Source organism: Eriocheir sinensis, chromosome 2, assembly GCF_024679095.1.
Source record: "Eriocheir sinensis breed Jianghai 21 chromosome 2, ASM2467909v1, whole genome shotgun sequence".
In the NCBI taxonomy this organism is placed as follows: domain Eukaryota; kingdom Metazoa; phylum Arthropoda; class Malacostraca; order Decapoda; family Varunidae; genus Eriocheir; species Eriocheir sinensis.
This window is the reverse complement of record NC_066510.1, coordinates 30,639,596-30,665,901: the sequence shown is the minus strand read 5'-3', so window position 1 is coordinate 30,665,901 and position 26,306 is coordinate 30,639,596. Positions and strand designations below refer to the sequence as shown.

The following is a 26,306-nucleotide window of genomic DNA, read 5'->3' as shown; positions in this document are numbered from 1 at the left end:
TTGTAGCCTTACAGAAGATTATTAAGGGGTTCGAAGCGTCACCGGTCGATGCTCAGTTGTTGTTGCAGGTTCCTGGGAGCGGTCTGTCCCTCGCACGCTCCTCTATAGTTATTTTTGAGGCAGGTTGTGGGAGAGATGCCGCGTCCGACTCGAGCTGTAAGTGACATTTTTTAATAGTTTTTCTAGCCTGAGAACGTCGAGGAGTGAACGAAAAGTGAGGCAACAGTCATAAGTAACCATTCGGTGTACTAAGAGAGAAATGTACTCGTGTCTTTTCTTAGAATCGGCGATAAAAATAAGCTGCGGTAGATGTTACAATGTGGGTCCTCGGGATGTAAACAAACCTTATACATGATGAGGCAAGAGTGTGTTCATTTGTAGTAGACGGTCTGGGTCGCCGGAGTGGGTACAGAACTGGTGCTGGCTATCAGGGGTGGACGTCCATTGTTGCCTTGGTTGTCTGTGGGCGTGTACCTTGCGCCGCCAGCCCGGGCAAGGCCTCCGCTTCCCGCTGCGTTGTGCACAAGTTGCAGGGCCCCTCCGACCTGCAGGGGGAGGGGCGGAGGGTCTGCCTGGGTACTGCCGGACATCCTATAGCCTTGATGGAGCCGCTTGATTAGTCAGCAGAGTACTCATATCATCACCATGGAGATGAATATTTTTTCCTAAATATTTTTCCTTGATTATACTTCAACATTAATGTTGGAATTACAGTTTACAAAATTATGGAAAAATGAATATTGCTGATATACATGATCCTGAATTATCATTAAATTAATGGGTTTCCAAACCCCTTCATTTATTCTGTTACATGACATTCATTAGAGATCATAATAATGAGAATTATATGTACGGGGAAGTTACTTGGATGGTTATTATCACATTGATATTTGTAAAATAAAGTGTATGGATGAGGTATTATAATTATTGGGTTCATTTATTGCAGCAGTTGAGGAGCAGGTATTCTTGAGTTAAGAGTATGTTGGAATTCATTCAGACTTTTCTTGGATAGGATTGATGACACTTAAATTGTTTCACAAGGGCATTTGTGGAGAATGGGACTGCATAGGGGCACTTTTATGGGTAGTTCCCCATTAGCCTACTAGATTTATTCTGTGTGTGAAATCTTAAACAGCAACTTAGTTATAGAAGTTTTGTAAAGTTGACAATACTGTATCTCTGTGGGAAGCATATTGATATGTTTTAATTAATAGTCAGGACAGGGATCAAGCAAAAGTATGGTGCCATTTATAGTTTTAACCCTCTCCTTGCTTCACCTATCATAATTATGCAACGAGACTATCCCCCCAGGTGCACTCGGGCAACCCAGCGGGGGAAGGGGATCTCTTTTAATCGCTGTATCTCAAAAACTATTCATCACAGCTTAAAAAAAAAACAGCATTGGAAAGAGGAGGCCAAGATCTATAAGATTTGGTTATGTAAGTCCCTCCTGCGAACGTACAGGCACGTTCAGGGGGACTTTTTTGCTGTGAGTGCGACTGGCGCTCGCAGCGAGCTTTTAGCACCACCAGCAAGTGACGTTGTGCTCGCTCTTTTAACCTCTGTATCTCAAAAACTATTCATCACAGCTAAAAAAAAAAAAAAAAAAAAAAAAAAAAAAAAAAAAAAAAACCATTGGAAAGAGGGGGCCAAGATCTATAAGATTCGGTAATGTAAGCCTCTTCTGTGAACGTACAGGCATGTTCAGGGGGTTGCCTGTGAAGACGTACATTTATGCATGTGCGACGGTCAGCCGTAAGGCAACTACTGAGTAGATCTCTTGATGATGGGGTGCTGGCAGGGCAGTATTGCCAACTGCATAATTTACAACTATTTGGTCAAAATATCAGTCATATGATAGGTGGAGTTATGCAAAAATGTCGCTATATTGGTCAACAAAATCCACCAGTTGCTCGTCCGTAGATTTTCCGCGCTAGGCTGATATGATTTTCCACCAAATTTCGTGGAAAACCCACTGAATTGGCAATGCTGTGGGGTGAGAAATAGTGTTGGAACACTCGTACTTGGGAAATTTGAGGCCACTGGAGCTCGCAGCGAGTGTTTAGCACCACCGGCAAGTTACTCTTGTGCACGCTGCGAGCGTTTAGCAATGAAAGGGTTAATGATAGAAAATTGTGAAGGCTATTTATAGAAAAAAATTCAATCAAAGTGTTTTATCAAGTTTTATTGTAATTGCAGAAACCATTAATCATGAGTTTTAATGCTAGCTTTTGTTTCATGATTTTTTAAAATTATTAGTATAGGTCATTATTATAGTCCATTCCACTACAAAAAAATTGGTGTTTTTCAATCCATCACAATCCGTCCATTCCTTTCAGCAAGTAGGTGATGGATATACAATAATGCTAGAGACAAAAGAATACATTGAAAAGCAGTAGAATACATTGTATTTACACTTTTTCTAAACATAAAGATGCATGTAACAAGTATTATCTTTTGATTGGTAAAATATATACTATAGCCTAGTGGACGGCCTGGCGGGGGTTTCTTGCCAGTGGCTGTCTGTAAGGCTGTACGTTTATCCCATTTATATATTCTTTTATCAACAGACAGAATACTTGTTACATGGATTTGTATGTTTAGAAAAAAATACAAATACGATGTATTTTATTGTTTTCAATGTGTTCTTTTGTCTTTAGCATTATTGTATAGTATCAGTTTCCTACATGCTGAAAGGAATGGATTGATTGTGACAATATTGGAGAGCGGTGCCAAATGCCAGTTTCTTTACTGAGATGGAGTGGACTATAGTCAGAATACTGGTTATGTACATTGTATTATTATATATTAACTTCTATTACAAGTCTTCCAAAGGAAAGGATAAAGATGTAAGTCAAGATTAGTTTTACTTTTTTTTACTTTATACGTATTGCATTGTTTTATTGTGTTACCCTAGCCGTATGTGTGAGTTAGTTTGTTACAATTTGATACCTTTGATGTCTGCCATTTTTCCTGGGTAGTGAGTAATTGTTTTATAGTTATCGTGAGTGTATGTGCTGTGTTCTCTGTTGATGACTACCTTTCATTGCCATCAATAATGAGTTGAATAGAGAATGCCCCAAGCAGATGATTGAGTAATGAACAAAAGCCTAACTTTGTAAATGTTATGAAACTTCCTGCTTTACTGATATCAGTTTATAGTTGTAGATAAAATGAATAATTGACAGAGGAGGGTTGGCATGTAGTATAAAAAGGATTGTAGGAAAAGTGTATGGGTCAAAGTTCAAGGGTAGCTGAATGAACTCTTCTTTCATGTCATCCATTGTCTCCTTTTCTTTTAAGCATGTGATGGGATAAGGCAACAAAAATGTCTCTGTTGTATCAAAATTAAGGTATACAATAAATTCACAATATGAGTAAAAAAATGTCTTGGTCAATAATTGGTGATTGGAATTGTGTTCATAATCTTATGTTGATATTTTTGTTATAATAAAGAACCCTTTGCAGGCCAAGCAGGGCACCAAATATAAGGATGAGAGTGAGAGCAGTGACTCAGAGGATTGGGATGAAGAGGAGGACCCTGATAACATGAATGTGCCAGGTGAGTGAGGAGCTTCTCACATCTGAAAGATAGGAATTATCATCACACAACCTTCCTGTTTACTGTAAATAATGTGTAGTTTCTTCCTGTATGATAATTAGTATAATTTGTTTTTCTTCATAAATGTTTGAAAATATTGCAGGAGGAGGCACCAACCTAAATGTGCTGAAGGGAGAAGAAAATCCAGTGAAGAAAGAGGACCTTTCATCTCTAGGTGCTGGCAGCTCTGGCCTCAATCTCCAATCCCTTCTTGGGGCATCTCAGGCAGACCTTAAGCCCAAACCAGACTTACTCAGCACTGCACTCTCTTCCTCAGGTATTTGTAGTATTGATTCAAAATTTCTTTGATGGAAGAGTTGAGTTGTTGTTTGATTTCATGTCTTCCCTCATGTATGATAGGGTATGTGGTGTGTGACAGTAGCAACTAATTTGAGTGTCTACAGAGGGTACTAGATTTAAATGTGTGTATGAGGTTCATGCTTGATATATGTCCTCAATAAATGATATTGCTTAATCAGTGTTGTTGCAGGTGGTGAGCAGTTAACTAATTACATTCCTGGTTTGTTGCTACAGGGCTTGAGGGAATGGCGGGGGCAGCAGGGCTACAGAACCGTGCTGGTCTTCAGCAGCAGTTGTTACAGCGAGGATTGGTCACCAAATCTGCATATTCACCAGGATATCAAGTCCTCCGCCCTGATGGCATGCAGCCCAGAAGTAAGCTCCTCCAAGGCCTTGATGGCTGTGTGCTTCAGCTACTATGTTGTGTGATTGCACTGTGGCAGGGAGGAAGGGATAGGGGTGTGGCAGTTATGTAACTCATGTTGGAATTATAAATACATATTATGCAAACTTGGTGGGTGGATGCTTGCTATTGTTGTAATCCATCAGTATTTCCCCATGGAAGTAGATTTTGTTAAATGTGTGTACTATTGGTGTTGCTCATCAGTCATTTGTTAAAGTTGAGAGAGCACACACTTGTCCCCACCAGCAGTCTCAATGACCAGCACCTCTTGTCCTAACAGCAGATGTGCCGGCATCTCTGTCGGGTCTCGGTCTGGGTTACAATCCAGCGCTGACGGCAGGTAACTCTTAGTGTTGTGACTCCCTTTGCTGACTGTTAGTGGCATGTGGGAATTTCAACTAAAGGATTGTGACAAAAATTCACAAAAAATTTCATCATTCTTTGAAATCTAGAAATAGACTCAACAAGTATACATAAAACAACCAGGCGTTGAAAATAATTACTTAGAAAACTGTTGCTTTGCAGTTTATAGCTTCTCACCTTTGCACAGCTATACCTTTTTTATTTACTTATGTGTGCTGCCTTTCAGTAACAGTGGCTGGTGTATTATTAATTCACATTTACTCTGTAAATTTTGCTTTAGGTGTTTTTTTCTCAAGAAACTTGAAAAATGTTTTTCATAGATTTGGAAGGTATTGGAGATTCTGCATGATCAAAAATTAATTTCATGCAGATAATTGCCTCTCCATGGGCTGACTAATGGGGTCATCAGACTTCTCAAGGTCCCTTAAGACCATGGGTTGTTTGGTGTCCATCTTTACTGTGCTTATGCTTCTTGCTGTAACCAGTGTAGTCAATCATGCTGTTTCATGGAACATGGGAAAAGTATTTGAAAGAAAAAGAGAAAATAAAATCACATTGATACAAATTTTAACTTAATTACAACTGAATAGTAGAATGAGCAGTGTATGAGAAAATATACAATTTGTGTAATCTTAAGACCAAGAATCTGGAGCCTACTGATGCTCTAATTTTTTTCTGTGGGTGGAAGTAGGAAGGTGTGAGCTGGAATGTTCAAATTAGGCGCACCACCCTCAGTCATGCGTGGGTTAGAAGGGAGGGGAGGACTGGATGGTGGAAGGGACGAGTGATAGAGTGAAAGGGGGAAGGGTATGGGAGGTGAATTCTTGTGGAGTGATTGAGATGAGCAAGGGAGTATCTGTTTGGCCTGTCAATCCCCAAGGCTTGGTGGATGGTGATAAGTGGTGCAGGGGTGATTTGGTATTTAGCCTGAACATTACATACTTCTCCTACAATGCCACGTCAGGTGTTGAGTTCTGTGAAAATTTTTTTGCCACTTGTTTGGCAATGAGAATTTGTGGCATCTTTCCCTCTTATCAGACATATTTCCTGTGCACTTGCTTCTCTCACCCATACCACATTGCTGATGGCTTTATATTTGTGTGCTTCATATTTTATTTTTATAACTTATTTTTCCTCCTTGTTTTATGTCCACCATGGCATTGCATGAAAACTTAACATAAATTCTGCACTGTGTTGTTTTCTAAATATCTATGTGATAATATTGGTTGAATTGTTATTTTTTGCCTTGGTGATGTTTTCAGATATGTGCTGCCAGTGTCTGTCTATTAAAGTTCAGGCATAAAGCTCACTCTTAGTTATTGGGAGGGTTCTAAGTTTGAATAATGGTTTAACCATTACTAATGTTCACAGCTTTTTTGCTCTTTTTTTTATAAGTTTTACCATTTTGTGTGCTATTCTTCAGTGGTAATTTTGTCATGCCCCTGAGCTAAGTAGTTACTTTGTTAATTTTTTACATCTGGCGGCATATATGAAAATACACTGAAAGAAGATTTGGTTTATGTTATCTGACAGAATGAAAAGGTTTGTGTGCTTAACTGCATAGCTGATAAATGTCATACTTGTGAGTCATGAGGGATGGAGGGATGGCAGCCACATACTATTTTGTTATTGTATTTTGTCAGTTTTATGGAAGTGGTATAACTGTAAGAAATATATTAATGCCCCAAATTTAGCTGATTGCATGTTCCAATATTGAAAAATCATGAAAGCAATTTAAACTATGATTTTTTGTTTTTGGTAATCTGTTAGGAATGTTGGATAAAGATTATTTAATATATAGAGATTAAGGTGTATCTAATATACATTGCACTGCTGCCCATGTAGTTGCTTGTGCAGTTCTTCAGCTTTGTTGGGAAACATTTTTTAAAGCCCTGCTACTTGCAGCATTAGATAACTTGACTAGTTTTGTTTTATTCAATGTGTATTGCAGCTCTTTTTGGAGAATTACCCTTGAAAAATATTTAAGCACTCATTTGTTTTTGTGGAGCTAAGATGATAAAATCTTATAATTAGGTTAGGATGGATTTATTGTGGATGCCATGCTTCTGGTGCTGTAGAACCTTTACCAAACCTCTTTTTGTTTGGGCAGCGAGTATGGGTATGATGGGCGGCCTGGGCATGATGGGCAGCAGCCCTTTATCAGCCATGCAGTCCTTCATGGCTATGCGGTCACCTGGTCTTGATATGAGCAACCCCGTAATTGCACAGATCATGATGCAACAGGTAAGCTCAGAATGATCATAATGCACACTGGGATGAACTTGTTATATATGTTTGCAAGAATATGTACAGCTATTTTGACTCAACAAGTAGTGTCTTTCTCATTGTAAGGTTAATTATTTTTTTACCCCTTGCAGGCAATGTCTATGTCACAGACAGGTGCCCCACAGATGCAGAAGTTGATGGGCATGTATCCTGGGGTGAGTGTTAAGTGAATGTCTGTTATATGTATTGGATCTACTGTTTGGTCACACAGTGTTGCTCTCTCACATTCCCTCTCACCAGGACTGATGTTTTCTCTACTTTGTTTCGAGGTTTATACCAAGCAAACCTATGGCTATATTGATTCAGGTTTACATGTTCCTCACAAGACATTCTTGGGCTGTTTTTTGGGATGTCAACCAGTCATGTTTCCACCTCTAGTTTGGATTGTGTCATGCGTCTGGTAGTAAAAAGGTGTGCATTCTGCATTATACTTGGCCTTCCGTAACATAGGTAAAATAGTGTTGTACCAATACCTATATTCAAGCTAAGTATCCCCTGTGTACAAAAAAACTCAACTCCTATAGTTTTTGCATAAACCACAAGTAGTTAGAAAACCAGTGTGAAATCATACTATGACTTTGCGTTATCTCCTGGCGTGCGTAGTGAATGACCTTACCAGTGACACCGTTTCCCTCCCTGTGCCCATAGCTTGCTAGCTTCATGGAAATGATGAAATACTATGCTCCCCCACCACCTCCACCCCAGGCCCACATGGTAAGTCACCCTCCACCTGCCTTTTTCTGTGGCCAGGGTGTGTGATGCTGTATGCTCACAGTGGCACACAGATACACTCATGATATCAGCATCATTTGTGAAGACATAAGGAGCCTTTCATTAGGGTCCTGGAAGCCCAGACTGTGTAGCAATTTTAGATGTGTCCCTGAAAAGCCACGGGCGAGCTCCCAGCCTACACATGTGAACTTGGCCCACCATTGTTTGCTTATGTCATTTCTTCAAGTCCTTGTTACTTCTGAGTAGACCAGTCTCCCATGAAATAACATCATAGGAAGCATTAACTGACATTAAACTAAACACTCGTGTAGAACTTTGGCTTCATAGTTTTAACAGAGAGAAGCGATGTTTAGATTGCATGTTCTGAGACAAATTTTATATATTTCATACAAAGAATGCATAAGTTCTAAAAGTTTCTAGGAAGTAGTGTATATTATGGCTTTCTCATGTGGTCATGGCTTATGCACCAAGTTTGCAATTGATTTTCATCTGATTGTAAGAATATTACAGAAGACAGGTATTTCTTTAGCTATGCCAGTCAGATGGAATGATGTGCTTCTTTTATTTCCTTCTTATGAGCTAACATAAAAAAACTTGCATAAGAGAGTATGAGAATTTGAGTGTATAATCCGATTTCGGTGAGTCAAAATTTAGAACTTGCTTGGTGTTATGGTACTAAAATTTTAAGCAAGAGGGACTTGATTCTGTGGATTTTAATAAGAAGTGATCCTTTTTATCTGAAAATTTATTAAAGTTCACATATGTGCACACACATGTACATGAAACACACAAATGATACAGTTTAGAGTTTTTTTATTTGTATATTCATGTTCAGGTGGAGGCAAAGTGGGTGTCTCCTTTACCTTTGTAGCTTGCATGGGTGTGGAGTTGGAGCCCCTGGAGCTGGCTACTTTTGGCCAGTGTTGGAATCAGAGTCAGTAAAAATATCTTTGCCTCTGCCTCCTTTACAGAATCAGTTCTCATATAAAGTACTTGGTTGCACTGCTAGAACAGTGTTGCCACATATGAGAAATTTCCACAAGAAAAACTTGTGGGAGAGGCATATTTTTGTGGGATCTCTTGTGGGAAGACGTTTCAGAAAATTTGTTTTGTTAGGATAGGTTAAGTTTAGGGTATCTTTTCAAACACTTGATAGCCAGCAATTTATGGTATAGATTAACAAAGAATGACCTCACTTTCTTGTTTAGAAAGTCATATTAGTAAGGAAGCATATATGAATTTTCAGAGTCAAGACCTATAGTAACTGCTTGGGGTTTTGTTAGGTTAGGTTAGGTTAGAGTAAGTTTAGGGTGTACAGTAAACCCACGATATTAAGGACCCGCTTATAACATATTTCGGACATAACAGACAAGGTCAGAGGGTCAGAAATCCATGGATACTGACTGAGAATAGTTTTTGAACCAACCGCATCCGGTAACTGCAATAGCGTCTTCTAGCCACCTCGCCCTCCTCCCTTTATCTGCTGTCCCATCTTTCAGTTTCAGTAGTCTTTTTCAGCCCACCTGATGAAATGTTTTCCTTGTGGTTCACATTCAAATGAAGAACAGATTTACACCACAAGAAAATCTTATGCATCAATCCAGGATGGAAATGTAATGGATAATAGCCAGGTGTTTGTGAGTTTCAGTACTGACACAGTTTAAGGGAGTTGAGGGGGGTGAAGCTGCCTCATTAGGTAGGATAGGTTAGGTTTGGTTAGTTTAGATTTATTTGGCACGTGGTGTAGGGCGGCGGAAATATGCAGTGCGGGACTGGACAGGGCTGCGGGGGGTGGATAGTCCACTACTCGGAGCGGTGTTGCGTGAAATACCTTCTCTCAGAAAAAAGTCGCTCTGCTGTCCACCACGCATGCACACTGCGGAAATTCACAGCATTAAAAGCATTAATTTGCCTGATTTTGTTCTAGTTTGTTCATTTGTGATCTTAATGTGCAGTGAGTGATATATAGAAACAGTAAGCAAGTTGAACCTCTCTCTGTGAGCTGTTTTGCAGCAGTGGCGGTGGGCGGCAGCGTGTGTACAACAGGCTTTGAAATATCAATCATTTCATGATTTATGACAGAAACAGTTATCAGATTATTTCATAACACCGAAAACTATCCAAAAAAAGTTTTGTCTGCCAGTGCGAGATGGGCTTACTTGTAAGATTTTATCCATACCTGTAACAATATGACCCCCCTGCAGGGTCTCACTGCCATCCTGGCAGCCTCAGTGCCTTGCAGACAACATACACAATAAAAATAAACTATATACCTATGTTTATTAGGTTCGTCGGTATTATTACATGTATTTTTAAATTTTTACCGTTTATAATGGACTTTTGTCATTAAAGGACTACGTTTCCCCCCCAATAAGTCTGTTATATTGAGGGTTTACTGTATCTTCAGACACATGATAGGCGGGGACTTATGGCACAAATCAACTAAGGAAGAGCTCACTGTGTCAGATAATAACTCTGATTAGTAAGGAAGCATTTATGAATTTATTGAGTATATATATATATATATATATATATATATATATATATATATATATATATATATATATATATATATATATATATATATATATATATATATATATATATATATATATATATATATATATATATATATATATATATATATTGACTGTTTGGGTTATAGTTAGGTAAAGTTAAGGGTCTCTTCAAGCACAAGACAGCCAGTTATTTATTGTATAAATCAACAAAGAATGAGGTCACTTCTTTATAAAGAGTCTCATTAGTAAGGAAGCAAATATGATTTTTCTGAGTTAAAACATATGGTAATTGTTTGGGGTTTTGTTAGGTTATGTTAAATTTAGGGTATCTTCAAGCACATGACTGCCAGCAAATTAGGGTAAAATTCAACAACGAAAGACTTCAGGTAGAAAGTCTTATTATAGTAAGGAAGCATAGATTATTTTTCTGAGCCAACATGTGTATATGGTAACTGTTCAGGGTATTGTTAGGTTAGGTTAAATTTGGGGTTATGGATTAGATATAAAAGATACAACAGTGAACAAACATGAAAATTGCAAACAGGCAAGTCAGTCTTTTGCCTGAAAAGCTTATGCTTATATAAAGGCTGGCCTCTAACAATACATACAACAACATATGTAACTGTACCTAGTAGGCTATTAATAAATGTTTCAAAAGAGAAGACACTGGGGTCAGAAGCGATTCACAATAAAGTTTTGAAATAGACATTGTGCCTAGATAAAAGTAAAACCAACCAAAACTTACAGCTATATAAAAAAGAAATAAAGAAATATTAAAGATGAGATATAGAATATAATGGAATAAGGTAAGTGTTATGTCAGAGAGGAAGAAACTTGCAGCAAGTCCTATAGCTTCCATTCAGTACTTAGTAAAGAATGGCTGTTTGAAATAGATGAGACTATACAAAAAAAGACCATATAAGCTGGGACACATTTATCTTGAAGAAAAAGATAAATGAAAGAAGAAATGAATTTTTGGTAAATGTACAGCAAATGGACCGAATGAAATATCCTGTTGAGTAACTTGGAACTTTTTTGTTTGTGTGTATTTATCTGAGAAAATATTATGGTTTTGCTATTCTATTTTTTTCTTATAGTTATAGCATTTTTAATATGAACCTAAAAAAAGTAAATCCTTTAAATGCCTGCATGCAGTTTGCTTCTCAGCTGTGTTTAATAATTTTGATGTTTAATTAATTTTGATGTATGTTTGGGGAATGTGATTGATGTGTCACTTTTGATTGTCTCTGTTTGATGAGGAAGCATGAATTCAGTTCTCACTTTGAAGAAAATAGTGTGGGATTGAATGCATAGCTTCCAAGTGTAAGGAAGTAACTTTATTCCATTACACATTGATATTTCCCTGTTACAATGTTTCTTATGCAGAATATACAAGCATAGTACTTCAACGATGCTACTCTGTGGATTGTCTGTTTACAGCATGAATGTTCAGCTATTTTGTAGATTGCATTGTCCTCCTCATGACACAAGGGGACTGAGCCACCTGAAGGCAGAGTTAGCCCCTGGAATTGGAGATATTATGTGAAAGGGAATCCAGTTTTAAGAAGTCAGGCAAAGGATGGATGGAGTCATGGAATCTTTGTGTCAGAGCTCAGACACTGCTGATGATAGGTACCACGAATTCCCAATCAAGGTAGTATTGGATCTATCACTTTGTATAATTTTTCTCAAGATTTGGCTTTGTAAGGCTTTTTCTGTCACCTCTCTTATTTACTTTATGTAAATCCTAATGACTGACTCTTACTTCTCAAGCCTGTGTATTTATCTTCTATTATCTTAATTTGCACTTTTCCAGAATTTACTCAAAGACTAAAGCAAGAGTCTTTGTAACACAAAGATCTCCTACTTCTTATTCTCCTTTTAGTATGCCTCCACAACTAGTTTCCCTATTCTAAGGCTCACTGTGTCACTATAGGTCCATGTCTTCCACTGCTGACAAAGTTTTTTTTCTCTATGTAATTGCTTTTTTCATTACACCTCAGCAGCTATCCTCCTTACCTGATTTTGCTGCTGAATATGTCAGTTTGATATGGAAGAATGACACTATGCTGACTTCCAAAGCTTAACTCTGTAAAAGTCTTGAGAGGTAATTTCATCCATATGTCTGATTATTTAGCATGGTAAGTTTCAAGAAGAAAGATGCATATTACCTACTTCCTCTAAATTATGTAGGTTACTGGTAATAGCTGATTATATGATGCTGGGCTCTAAGAAGAAAGGAATGTGGTGTGTGCATATGTGCTTGTGTGTGTGTGTGTGTGTGTGTGTAAATGCATGCACTACTTCATAAATAGCTGAGTGGTGGTTGTGGTATTACAGTGTTTCTGATCCTACAGATGGGCATGCAGGTGAATCCCTTGATGCTGAGCCAGCCTGCCCAAGAGGAGGACATGGAAGAGGATGAGAACATGGGTGTTGCTGAAACGTACTCAGATTACATGCCTTCCAAATGTAAGTGCCTCCTTCTTTGGGATAATTGTGTTGTATGCTGCATGCTTTTTGTAGTGTAGGGGCTGAGGGTGAAGGGAGGAAGATGCACAGTGAGAATTTGTGCGCTAATAATAATTGTGTTAGTTTTAGTATACCCCACTGTAGTAATTATTTTTTTTGTATTTTCACACTTTTTTTCATTTATATGTATGTTACCAGTGTATAAGACACCCCTATTCACATCCTGCAGTGAAGGTTGGCATCAAGCACCCGGACCAGGTTGTGGAGACAGCATCCATGTCCTCAGTTGAGCCTCCGGATGTCTGGTACCAAATGGACATTCCCCAGCACTCCATCGAGACTGGGAAGTTGTCTGCGCTGCAGCTAGAGAGCATCACCTACACTTCTCAGCAGCATGAACACTTCCTTCCTGATGGGACCCGGGCAGGCTTCCTCATCGGTCAGTATTGAGGGCCGGAGTTCCGTTCTCCCTCTCGTGTTCTGGGGGTCGTGTGGAGACCTGGGCTGCTCACTGGTGTGCTACGCAAAGACAGGGGTCCTTGGTACTTCTGGTAAGCATTGTTAGGAGCACCCAAGGTGTATCTGAGGCAGCCTGGGGCCATTATCCCTGCTAGGCCTGGACCTGTCTTTGGGAGTCAACTGTAAGTGTGCCTGTGGTCACCCATCACAGGCATTGGCTTACCATAGAAAAAAGAAATTTTTCATGTACAAATCCTTCAACAAACAACAATTAACATGTTTGCAGGTTCACATGAGCAGTGACTAAACTGGGTTTGGGTAGAAGGAAGCCAGTCAGATGTAGTAAGTAGTGTATGATGCCTAAGCCATCTGTATTCATACTGATTCTTTTTGGTCATGTGAATTAATTACCTTACATATGCCCATCTCCGAGACCTTCAACCAGCTAATGAACTGTAAATACAGTAGTATTTACATTTCAGGATTTTAGTTAATGAAAAGATTCATTTGGTGATGGTAATTTATTTGGTGATTGTGTAATGGGAACTCTTTCACCTACTGAGCTATAATTCTCTATTTACAGGTGATGGTGCTGGTGTAGGTAAGGGACGCACAATTGGAGGAATTATATACGAAAATTACCTCAAGGGCCGCAAAAAGTCAATCTGGGTGTCTGTGTCCAATGACCTCAAGTATGATGCTGAGAGAGACTTGAAGGACATTGGTGCATCCCACATCAATGTAAACTTCCTCAGCAAGATGAAGTATGGCAAGATTAACTCTGACCTCAATGGCAATGTGAAGAAGGGCGTGCTCTTCGCCACCTACTCTGCCCTGATAGGAGAGTCGTCAAGTGGCCAGGGCAAATACAAGACCCGGCTAAAGCAGATACTAAACTGGTGTGGTGATGACTTTGATGGCTGTGTGAGTATATGTGTCTTGCTGTGCTGCTTCCAGGTGGTGGCCTTGCTTTTGACTGCCGATAGAACATATGAATGAGAAAATATTGTTGAAAACAAATTTAAATTTTATTGTTGTAGTTTTTATAAATATCTTTCTCATAGTATTTAATTATAACAATTTGATTGGTGTACATAGACCAATGAAATTACAAATTTTATATGTATGGTCATTCTGTTAGGCTCATGATAATTTTGTTGATCAGATTGTGTTTGATGAATGCCACCGAGCCAAGAACCTTAGTCCAGTAGGATCTGGAAAGCCCACAAAGACTGGCTTGACAGTGCTGGAGTTGCAGACCAGACTCCCCAAGGCCAGGGTGGTGTATGCCTCGGCCACAGGTGCCTCAGAGCCCAAGAACATGGCCTACATGGTTCGGCTAGGCATCTGGGGCAAGGGCACACCCTTCCCAGAGTTCAGTGACTTTATTAACGCCGTGGAGAAGAGGTTAGTGCCAAGGGGGAGTGTGGCTGTACAGGTTTGTGTGGCTTAGAGTGCAGTATCAGTATTGGTGATAAGTAGTACAGGGAGCATCTTGCAGTTCTAATCTAAAATACTATTTCTTCTCTATCTTCATGGTGAAATGTTGCCTTTATTTTGAAACATAATATTTTGTGCATATTCATGTTGGGTACATTTGAAGATTTGTTTTATGAACGATTTTTCAAATTATTATAAAAGCACTGAGTCAGTATGTGTCCCACAGAGGTGTTGGTGCTATGGAGATCGTGGCAATGGATATGAAGCTGCGTGGGATGTACATTGCGAGGCAACTCAGTTTTCATGGTGTAGCATTTAGGATAGAGGAAGTTCCTTTAGATGAAGATTTTAAGCATATGTATGATGAGTCTGTCAAACTGGTGAGTATAAGAATGTATGTTTTCAAAAGATATAATTCTTTTCTTTTAAAAAAAAATTTGAGCATGTGATATGTACAGGAAAATATTTGTTTATCTGCCCCTCATTGCTTTTCCACTTAAGATCTTATTGTGCTGGGGATTCAATATTCATTGATATTGCTTGGTTTTCATATCTTATTGTGACATGCACCATGCATATTTCATAGATATTTAAATACAATTTTTCTTTAAACAAAAATCTTCCAGTGGGTGGATGCACGACAAAAATTCCAAGAGGCTTCAGAGCTGATTAATGCTGAGAAGGGAATGAAGAAGTCCATGTGGGGTCAGTTTTGGTCTTCACATCAGCGCTTCTTCAAGTACTTGTGTATAGCATCAAAGGTGGGTTGGGGAGTCGGAGAAGATGTTTAGTCATTGAGTGAAGGAACGTGTGTATTCTAAATTAGGAATTGGAGCTGATGAGATACATTCTTCAGTCAGGGATGGAAAAATTTCACACAAGTTATGCTGCATATGCTTTATAAAGACATATTAGAAGCATGAGAATTGTATAAATTGCAGAATTCTTCAGTATTTTCTTGATTTTGGAACAGGTTGAACATGCCGTGAGGTTAGCGAGGGATGCTGTCAAGACGAACAGGTGTGTGGTGATTGGTCTGCAGTCCACAGGGGAAGCTCGTACCTTGGAGCAGCTTGAGAAGGATGATGGAGAGCTCTCTGACTTTGTCTCAACTGCTAAAGGTCTGTGAAGCTGCTGGCTTTATATACTTTTTGAGATGAATCCAGTTTCCAAGGCAAAATTCTTTTGTGCTTTGCTTTGTTTTTTCTATCCTTCCTTTTCTCTCTCTTACCCAGATTGATAGCATACAGTTTCAAAATTGTATACAAGAAAGGGTTATGCCCTGCCGTATATAATGCAGAAAGTTTGCTAGTTGTTAAATTTCTACTTGAACATCCTACAGGTGTTTTGGAGACCCTTGTGGAGAAGCACTTTCCAGCACCAGACAGAAATCGAATCAATAAAATCTTGGGAATCTCAGAAACCAGCAAAGAATTTAAAGATATTATTGATGAGGTCACTGGAAAAACTTCCAAGAGGAAACCAGGTAAGGCATAGTTACATGCTACCAAGGTTATGTTCATGGTGTCATAAATGTGTTTTTACTGTTATTCACATCAGTATAGGACTAAAATGCATTAATTTTTTGACAGTGCGTCAGGCAGCACAGCGAGCAGCCAAGAAAAGATTCAAGGACCTTCACTCAGATAATGAAGAGGACTCAGACTTTGAGATGTCAGGTTAGTGCCGAGTCTTACAATGTATGTTTTCATTTTCATTTCACTGTCAGTGCCAGCATCTATTTTTCTTCAAAGACAGAGCTGAACATTGTTGGAAGAATGAAATGTTGATGAAAGTTGAAATATATTGCCTGTATAGAAGTCATGGAGGAAGGAAGATTATTTTTCTTCATTAAGTGGAAAAGGATGAAAGGAATGGAAACAAACAGAGAAACATAGAGGAAGGAGTGACATAGGTACTGTTGGCTATGGTGCATTGACTGGTCAAGAAGAAAGTTTAAATGACAAAATTTAGTTATAAAACAGTCTCAAGGAAAGTCATTGTCTAAACAGATAACTCTTAATCTCGTTACCGACTGGTTGTGGAGTAATTCCCTAATTGGCCCACCTTCTCTTGTCTTGCAGCCCAGGCTCTAGGTAACAATGCTCAATTTGTTTGTCACTTTGTTTTCAGTTTGCCAGATTTGATTTGATTGGTAGTGATAAAAGTTGTGCTTGTGGGTTTTATAGCATATCTGTTTATATTTTTGTAAATATGAAAAATTTAATGTTCAGGAAAGTCTTGCATGGAACTGTGCATGCTGAGTACAGTTTGTTCAACGTAGATTTTATCATTTCTCCCTAAGCTGTTATGTTTTATTTATTTTAGAAATATGTGGTGTGAGTGAGTGTGCAAGATTTAACGTGATAGATTAGCAAGAGATAGTTGTAAGTTAAAGATTACATGTATTTAGCCTCAGAAGGTTCTCTACATTTTCAGAATTTGAGTCGTAAGCCTAGGTAATATTTGGGTATAGATAAGTCATTGCCAATTACTCCTTTCTCTACTGTGACATGTTTTGTTGAGTGTTTGTAAAATGAATGAGAAAGAAGTCATCACATGCAAGATACATGTTTCACTCTTATGATCGCTTGGTGTTAGAAAATTCCTTGAGTAAGACTTCAGCTGCAGCCTGTTACTTTTCCATGGCAGGGGACAGTTTGTAGATGCTCATTTATCTTATAAATATTTATTCATTCACTGTTGTTGCTTTTCCCAAGTAATGAATAGCTTATTTGGTTATCTAATGACTTTTCCCACACAGTTATGACTAAATGTGTCCCAGTTTAATTGTTAATTTGAATTATTGTTGATTTATCTACATTTGCATCTTTCAAGGTTGGTTAATTACTGAATATTTGTTAAGGTTAATAGCTAAGTTGCAAAGAACATTCAGATAATTGCTGATGGCTCACTTTTTTATGGACAGAGAGGCAAGGCCAGAAATGGAGGCTGTGTAGTAACATGAAATGTGCGATAGACTGCATCCTCAGCTGTAAATTGGCCACTCATTTACCTCAGAAAAATGAGCACATGTGGAACCCATGTAGTATGAAGTGGGATGATGGGGAGTGGTTTGACAAATTTTAATGTTTTTTTATTCATTTATAGGAGAACCTTTTATGAATTATTTTCAAAGGAGTGAAATGACATTAATCTTAATTATTCAAACAGGAGACAGCGGTGGGGAGGAGGAGGAAGAGGATATTTATTCCTCTGAAGCCTCATCTGAATTTTCTGGAATAAGTGACTTTGAAGAGGAAGGTTAGTAACATTATATTATACTTGCAGAATTATGCCTCATTCATATGGTTTCAGTGGCAAAGTATAAAAAATGTGAACAACCACAACATCACCCAACTCTTTAGATACAGTAGTTTCTTGCTGGCAATATTTAATAGATGCCTAAAAACACTATTATTTTTAAAAACTTCATTTTTGTGACATTAAAATCCATGTATAAAGAGAATTTATTAGTGTTGCCACCAAGAATTTCACCCATTTTCTGGTAATCATGGGGTGTACAGTGATGATTTAGATGGGGCCCACACACTTGATTTGCAAGTTGTTATTGGTGAGAGCCTACTTTACCTTGATAGAAATGCAAGAAGAAAAAAACAATGGATCTTGAGACTGTTAGCTGTGAGGCTGTTTGTATGATAATTAGCTTAATTTCTGGGTGCTTGTAAGTAGGCTCCTGGCAGGTGAACAGTAATGTGACCACCTTTTCTGCAGAAAACTGGGGTCGCCCCAAAAAACGAGGGCGGCCAAAGAATCACAAGCAAAAGAATGGGAAGGGCCGAGCGGAGAATGGAGAGAAGCCGCCCCCACCCCCGAGGGACCATGTGGAGAAGGCCAACAAGCTGAAGGCTGACCTACTGAAGTCCATTGAAAACTTGGGGCGGAAACTCCCGCCCAACACCCTTGACCAGCTGATTGACGAGCTGGGCGGGCCAGAGAATGTGGCTGAGATGACGGGACGCAAAGGACGCGTTGTGCAGAGTGATGATGGGCAGGTCATGTATGAGTCACGCTCTGAGGCTGATGTGCCCCTTGAAATACTGAATATCAAGGGTGAGTTGTGCAATTCTTGTGTGTCATTCATCAGGGTAATCACTATGACTTTTTTTATTATATCTAATTGAGTGTAATTGAGGAAGAGCAGAGCATAGATTGAGAAAAATGTAGGCCCAAGTATTCACTATATAATGAGTAATAATAGAAAATGATGAAAGGATACTTTTATTAATTGGCATGTTATACTATCTCAAAATTAAGGATAAAGGAAAGGACACAGAGAATGATTGCAGCTAGTGGTATTGATGATCTGTGAATTCTTTTAACAGAGAAAGAGAGGTTCATGGCCTCCGAGAAGGATATTGCTATCATCTCCGAGGCTGCCAGTTCCGGCATCTCGCTACAGAGTGACCGAAGAGTTGTCAATCAGAGGAGAAGAGTTCACATAACCCTAGAACTGCCATGGTCGGCTGATAGAGCAATCCAGCAGTTTGGTGAGTACTTTCCTGCTTTTTTTCTTCTTTTTCTTCTTCTTCTTCTTCTTCTTCAACTTCCTGGAACAGACACCTCTTGCCTTACATGGGTTTAAGGGACCCGTTTTTGGTTAATGCAGTGTAATAAAAATTTTTCTTAGTTTTGATTAGCTACATGAACACAATGAAAAAAGAATGCACAGGGGCTCCAAGATGATATTAGAATTTTAGTATAAAAGGGTGAATCCTCAGGTTATCGGTAGTTCTGGGGTGAGAAAATTGTGCCATTTCTGTTGGAGGGGATCCTGGGGTACAGTCATCCCATGCTATTCGATTTGGTTATGTTCCTAAAAAATTACTGTAAATGGATCAGTCATATATCAGTAGCAGCAATATGCTCATTGTCTCCTACTGTTTGGCAGATAATTGATTGTGAAAATGACATGCTTTACTTTTGGTTCCAGGTCGTACTCACAGAAGTAACCAAGTCAATGCTCCAGAGTATGTGTTCCTCATCTCAGAGCTTGCTGGAGAGCGGAGATTTGCATCTATTGTAGCGAAGAGATTAGAAAGTTTGGTAAGTGCCAGTGTAATAGATTTTTATAAAGCTGCAGAGCTTTTCATGTAATAGTGAATATTACTAATGAGATTTTCTATTACATCATCTGGTATTTTAAGTAATAATGAATATGGTTGATGAATTCCTTGTATGCTGTTAGATGTGGCTGGAAGCTAATTCATACCGCCCACACAGGGAGCGCTGACACATGGCGACAGGAGAGCCACTGAGTCTAGGGACCTCTCCTCCTTCAACATTGACACCAAATATGGCCGAATGGCCCTTGAGTCCACCATGAAGACCATGATGGGCTATGAGCACCCTATAGTTCCTCCCCCTGATGATTACAAGGGCGACTTCTTCTCTGATATCCAGAATGCCTTAGTTGGGGTGGGGATAATTCTCAAGGAAGATAGCATATACCAATTAGACAAAGATTATAACAACATGAGCAAATTCCTTAATAGGTAAGTTTTTTCTTTTTTGATGGCTTTTTAATATTGATGATCCTCTCTCTTGCCCTCTCACTTACCATAACCTTAGTTTTGCCAACATAAATTTCACTCCTCTTACATACCTTTTAAACTTATCAGCAATCCTCAGCAGCATCTTTTCACATTTTTGCCGACAATAATATCTGCAAGTAGGCTCTTAATTTCTGCAGTCTCTAAATATATATTGTCACTTGAAATTGTTTGAACACTGTTCACTATTTAAGTGTCGTAGCTTGGCAGTAATTGAACTATTTCTTTGCTTTTTCAGAATATTAGGTATGCCAGTAGAATTACAAAATAGGTTATTCAAATACTTCACGGACACACTAAATGCCATAGTGTCCCAGGCCAAGAGGACGGGCAAATATGACATGGGCATCCTAGGTGAGTTGTTGTGGAAGGGTGTTGAGTCGATTTCAGCTGGAAATATTTTAGAACTGCAAAACTTTGGTAGCTCTTTTATGGTGAAATTTTTTTCGTGGTTTTCAATATGCTGTGGTCAATTATTTTGCCAATAGATCTAAAGTCTAGGCTGCTAAATATATGCTGTCTGTTGGTGCAAAAGATATGCTTTGGCTATGTAAAAAGTTATTTATTGTTTGTCGCAGATTTGGGTATTGGAGGAGAGGGTTGTAAAAAGACCAAGACCAAGATCTGGATAGGGAAGCATGTGACGGGCACAGCCAAGACGGAGCTCCACACTGTGCTGGTGGAGCGTGGTCTGTCGTGGGCAGAGATCCAGGAAAAGTGGGCGGAGCTTACTGGAGACCTGGAAGGCTTCTACCTCTCTCATCAGGTAAGCTTTTCCCAGTTTTGAGATTGCATAACCATCATTCTCAATCAAATTTTGTTCCTTTTAATCTTGAACTGTCATTTTTAAGTATTCTATCCATTTTTAATTTCCTACAGACATAAAGGAAAGGCAATATGCTATCAGTCATATTTTTCAGCCTATGGTAATTAAGTTGTATTCAAACATGCAATATTTATGCAGGTGAGGAACAATAAGAAGACAGCAGTGCTGGCTGTTCTGGAACCATCAGTAGCAAACAAGAAGCGAGAGAAGAATTCTCGCATGTTCATCATCTACAGACCTAACACAGGCATGCAGATGAAGCAAGAGGCGTACTCTGACCTGAAGAAGAAGTATAAGAAAGTAACCCCAGATGAGGCTCAGGAGCACTGGGAGGAGCAGTTCAAGGCCTCTAGTCACATATGTTCTCATGCATACTGGTGAGTGAGCAGCTGAAGAAGGAAAATTTTCTTTTATATTAACCCATAACCTCTTCATCAGATATTCTGTATGTTTTGCATAAAAAATGTGACACTGACCAGTTGAAATTGTCAAAAATGGCCCTTTAATAGTTTTGGCAAATGTTCTCAACAATAGTTTAGAGGGGTTAGTTTCCCCAACCTTCACCTTCTGTTGTCAGGATGTCTATTTATTACTTACCATGAATTTTACAGGCAAGGTAATTGCCGAAGGGTGAACAGTGGGATGGAGTGTGAAATTGGGCTACGGCGCCGAACCTACCATGTGCTTTGTGGGTTGGTGCTGAATGTGTGGGCCCGGGTGGAAGATGTGCTAGCCTCAGCGCCCCACTCGGCAGCCACCAAGATGCAGGTGGTGCGCCTCAAGACCCAGGATGGCATCAAGCTCGTTGGTAAGTATTTCTTACTTCCTCTTTTATTTTGTCTCACTAGGTAGCCCAACCCAATCCCTACAGCTTTCTTCCAGTCTACTTCACTGAGTATAGTTGCTACACTTCCATGCCAAGTAGTGTAACATTAGTATGGACAAGTAGTGTAACATTAGTATGGATTCCACTTACACTGAATGTGAGTTGTTGGATGTTCTAATTTGTGTAAAATGTGAACTGACCAGTAAACAGAGTAAAGGTGTGTAGCATGTATGGTGTTGGGCAGCACCATCACTTGGAGAAGTAGACTAAGGAACATCAGAATTTTTTTTCTCAGCCTAATTTGAAATTTTTAATCAAATGGGAAAAAAAATATGTACACTTTCCATGAGCAGAAACCTCTCATCTGTCTAAAGAGCCTACACTCTGGCTGTTTTGATGAGTAGACACAATATGCATATTCAGTTAACATTAAAGTGTTTTGATATATTTGTATGTTTAGCATGAAGATCTTGGTAAATTCTAGTTATAAATTGAAAACAAGGGTGAAGTGTAACTGTTCCATCTAAGCAAGTAGCATCAATTTTATGTAATTTCAATATATATGAATTTTGTGGACTATAACCCTCCCACATAGGAGACCCTAGTGCCTCATGATGTACTTTGTCAGGAAGTAGTTTTTGAAAATGGTATGAATGAGACTTAAGGTGATGATGATATTCACCAAGTACAACCTTGACAGGCACCCTCATTCCAAACAACCTGGTGGAACGGCTGTCCATGGTGATGGAGGAAGAGAGCACCGAGTCGTTTGAAGAAAAATTCTCAGATGATGAAAGCCGTGATAGTAAAGATAGTAATAAGGAATAATGAGAAATGTGAGAAGTTATGGTGAGTGTTAGTATTGTGAAGGACTCCAGAAAAAAAAGAGTAAAAAGGAACAAGAGGAACCAGCCAGGTGCACTGTATCTTCACTGCCTCCTGAAATATTAGAGGTACAAACTCCACACGTAAATACCACTTAATTGCTATCTTGTAACGTTGATGTGGAGTGTTGATACAGTTTTATCAAGACACCGGCTGTTCCTTGCGTGTGCTGCATGAGTGACCTGGAGGAGCTGCTGGACATGCCGAGGTGATGAAGGTAAAGGAATGTGATTGTGTTACTTTAAAAAAGTTAAGTTACATATGAATAAATGCAGTGTAGCATTATTCCAATTTTTGGACAGCTTTCACATTGTGATTGGGTGCTGAAAAGAACAGGTGGTCAGCCACAGGAGGTGTCCCATTGACCTCAGCTAGTGCTTCAGGCTCATGGGTCACCCTCTTGGATGATGCCTGCTACTTAGGCAAGTTACCTGTTAGGTTATGACCACTCCCACTTATTTATCGACATGTGTAGTGTACCTGCTGTTAAGCCAAGGACCACTATTTTAGAAATGGAAAGTACAGTAGATATCAATTTTAGTAAAGAAATGTAGATTTTCTTAGAATTTGGCACTTGGTAATTTGCATTGTGTATTATGTGTGCACAAATTACTGTATGTTGCCCCTCAAGATTACATTGTTGTATGATTGAGTCATGATATTTTATTCTTTAGGATTATTAGGTCTGGTCCAGCATTGCACCATGTTAGGTTTAAAGTCATTTCACCTTTAATTTCTTTCCTTCGTCTCATATTTATTTTGACATAAGTACACTGACTTTATCATTCATCTTCCGGATATTATTTCATTGCGGACTTTGATGTATATATTTATAATTGCATTTTCATACTTTGTATAAAGATATATAGTTACTTCTAGAAAACATGATTTTAGTCTTACTTTAGAAAAAAACTTGATATTGTTATTTTCTTAATTATTTGAAATGCACATCTGTAGAAGTTAAAAGTATCTTTTCAGTGAAAGCTTCTTCAGTACCTTCAAAACTGGCAGTGCAGTGGATGTGGATAACTGATGGTCAGCAGACAGGCATCAGCAGGTACTCAGCATCAGTTTACAGGGCATTTTCCAAAGTATTGTACAACATGATCTCGTATGACCTGAGCGCGTAAGTTGCCGCCGCTGTCCTGGAGCTCTGTCCCTAGCTTTTTGTACCAGGGTGATGCAGGCGATTGGCTACAGTGATTTCCTCAGCAAAAACGGGTCTTCATCAAATGTACAGCTTACAGTAGTCAAAGTTGTGTTGCAGGTGGTGTTGTGTGATGCACCTAGAGCTCCAGGGCCAGCCGCCAAATATATGGTGCCGCAAGGCAACAGTGTAGATAGTACAAGTGGTACCACAGTAGCAGTTGGCAGCAGGAGGGAGCGCAACTGTGTTTGTTCTTCCTGAGTTTTAAAAAAAGTAATTTCATAACATTTCCAAATAGATTTTTCTTGGGGTTTAGACCATTTAGTAGATGCTTTGTAGTGCTCATTTAGGGTGAAAAATCATGAAAATTTGGTTTTAGTAAACCAGGTAGTCTAGTTGGTTGTGGAGACAAGAAGTGAGCTTATTCCCTCCTGCTGACAGGTGCAGTGTTAGGTGTTCTTCCATGTGAGTCATTGTGATTAGGTCAGTCATGCCATTCATACCATATCTTGGTCACTTCTTTCACCTGCGGGCAAATTATTAATTTTATGGGCTTAAACCAGATGTAATCCTTTGTCACAAAAGTTTTATTTTCAGTATTATTTGTTAGTTTTATTATATACATCTTTATACTGATATTGGATATTAATTGGCCACCATCCAAATAGTTGCGTTTTGATCTCATTCATAATTGATAAAATGTCTCGACTTCGCAGTTCATCGTGCTGTACATTGTATACGAAATGCCCCCATCAGAAATGAAAGCATTTGGCTGATGGAGAAGTAATAGGATCTAGTTTTTTTAAGAAGAGCACCTTCAATGGAGTTCTGTGTGGTAGTAACCTTGAACATTCCCCACCAGTCAACTGCAACAGGACACAACCATCGTAAGGACTGTACTTACACACTGTACTGTACCAAACTGTTAGATAAACATGTAGAAGTCAATAATACTTGGATATTTGTTTTCTTTTGTATTTCTTGATCCTGCTAAATGTTAAGAAAGGGAGCCACAATTTTCATCAACTGTTTTGAATAGCCTGTGTTGTAATGGATGTATGGACATTTATTTCCTTACACACAGCACAGTAATTAGCACAGGACAGGCCTGGAATTCTGACTTGCCTTGGCATATCTTTGGATACATTTGTCTCTCCTTGGTCCTCCACATTCAGAATCCACGGCCATTACAAGCAACCTCTTTGATGTTAATGGTGATAGACCTGCAACCATCATGTCAAGGTACTTTGGTCAAATGTGTTCAGATTTACCATTCACAAATGGTGGAACAATAACCAATGACCTGTAAATAGTTATGAATTATGGTAATAAATGCTTTTAAAAATTAGTTCCTTTACAGAATACTCCACTTTCCAGCTTGAAGATTTTCCATTGAAAAATTGGACTGAAAACTTGACGTGACATTAAGTAAGGTATGTTGGCTGATTTGTTTATGTGATTTATATTTGCCTTACTATGCCCTATTTTTTGTTCCTGAAACATGGGGATTATGAATGTGTTTCTCTGATCCATTATATATTAACCCTTTCATTGCTAAACGCTCGCAGCGAGCGTTAGGCGTATTTGCTGGTGATGCTAAACGCTCGCTGCGAGCTCCACCCGCACTCAAATCTCCCGCGTAGGAGAGTGTTCCAACACTAATTCTCACAACACAGGATTGCCAATTGAGTGGGTTCTTCACTAAATTTGGTGGAAAAATCATATCAGCCCAGAGCGGCAAATCTATGGACGAGTAACTGGTGGATGTTCTTGCCCAATATAGCGGCAATTTTGCATAGCTTCACCTATCACCTGACCGATTCTTTGATCAAATAGTTGTAAATATTGCAGTTGGCAATGCTCCTTTGCCTGAATCTGAAGGAGTGATGTCCGCAGTTCCCTCGATATGGCTGATCATCCTGCATGCACCGACGTAAGTGTTAACATTCAACACTCCCTGAACGTGCATGTACGTTCACAAGAGAGGCATACATATCCGACTCCTATAGATCTGGACCTCCTCTTTCCAATGGTGTTTTTTGTTTTTAGCTGTGATGAATAGTTTTTGAGATACAGAGGTTAAAAGAGACCCCTCATAGGGCTCCCCGACTGCGCCTGAGGGGATAGTCGCGTCCGCGTCATGCGCAAGGAAAGGGTTAAAGGAGGTTACTCATAGTAGGATCTCACCAAAAACATCCAATTTGTACCTGTAAAGTGAAATTATCAGCAAAAACATTATATGCATGACATTGACATGTATAAAAAGAAAGGCTCATTGGTGCCTCAATCCCAGGACTTTCACTCATATCTCCCATTGTAAACCCTTCTATCAATGCCTGAGGTGGACATGCCCCCCCCCCCCCCAACACACACACTTCAGAGTGCACTTTCCCAGATTAAAGGCTAGTCAATGGACTAATCAGGAATCCTGTGGAGTCGCAGGAGATCCCAAAGTGCCTTTTGGTGCACTGAAT

At 39.1% G+C, this 26,306-nt stretch overlaps 1 protein-coding gene across 4 annotated transcripts; it reads left to right on the top strand.

Annotated features, from left to right (window-relative positions):
• Positions 1-85: 85 nt before the first annotated feature.
• On the top strand, positions 86-24,799 carry LOC127002465 (protein strawberry notch-like). Of its 4 annotated transcripts, XM_050868452.1 has the most exons (28): positions 116-156; positions 2,826-2,849; positions 3,469-3,562; positions 3,705-3,878; positions 4,136-4,276; positions 4,585-4,644; positions 6,778-6,911; positions 7,046-7,108; positions 7,602-7,667; positions 12,562-12,676; positions 12,906-13,115; positions 13,719-14,059; positions 14,301-14,542; positions 14,802-14,955; positions 15,202-15,336; positions 15,549-15,696; positions 15,918-16,061; positions 16,168-16,254; positions 17,750-17,839; positions 18,311-18,649; positions 18,922-19,086; positions 19,530-19,642; positions 19,820-20,091; positions 20,387-20,502; positions 20,727-20,914; positions 21,113-21,351; positions 21,586-21,782; positions 22,501-24,799. In XM_050868452.1, exons 1-28 carry the CDS (start codon positions 136-138, stop codon positions 22,626-22,628), a joined length of 4,200 nt encoding a protein of 1,399 aa, XP_050724409.1. In that variant the 5' UTR covers positions 116-135; the 3' UTR covers positions 22,629-24,799. The 4 variants fall into 4 exon arrangements, with proteins under 4 accessions (XP_050724416.1, XP_050724409.1, XP_050724424.1 ...); XM_050868459.1 differs by lacking the exon at positions 2,826-2,849 and having other exon boundaries at positions 86-156; XM_050868467.1 differs by lacking the exon at positions 4,585-4,644 and having other exon boundaries at positions 117-156.
• The last annotated feature ends 1,507 nt before the right edge of the window (positions 24,800-26,306 follow it).

Coding starts and splice junctions, on each gene's coding strand:
- LOC127002465 (XM_050868452.1), top strand. CDS start 136: ATGCCGCGTCCGACTCGAGCT. Junction 16,255..17,749: donor CTCAGACTTTGAGATGTCAG/GTTAGTGCCGAG, acceptor TTATTCAAACAG/GAGACAGCGGTGGGGAGGAG. Junction 17,840..18,310: donor AAGTGACTTTGAAGAGGAAG/GTTAGTAACATT, acceptor CCTTTTCTGCAG/AAAACTGGGGTCGCCCCAAA.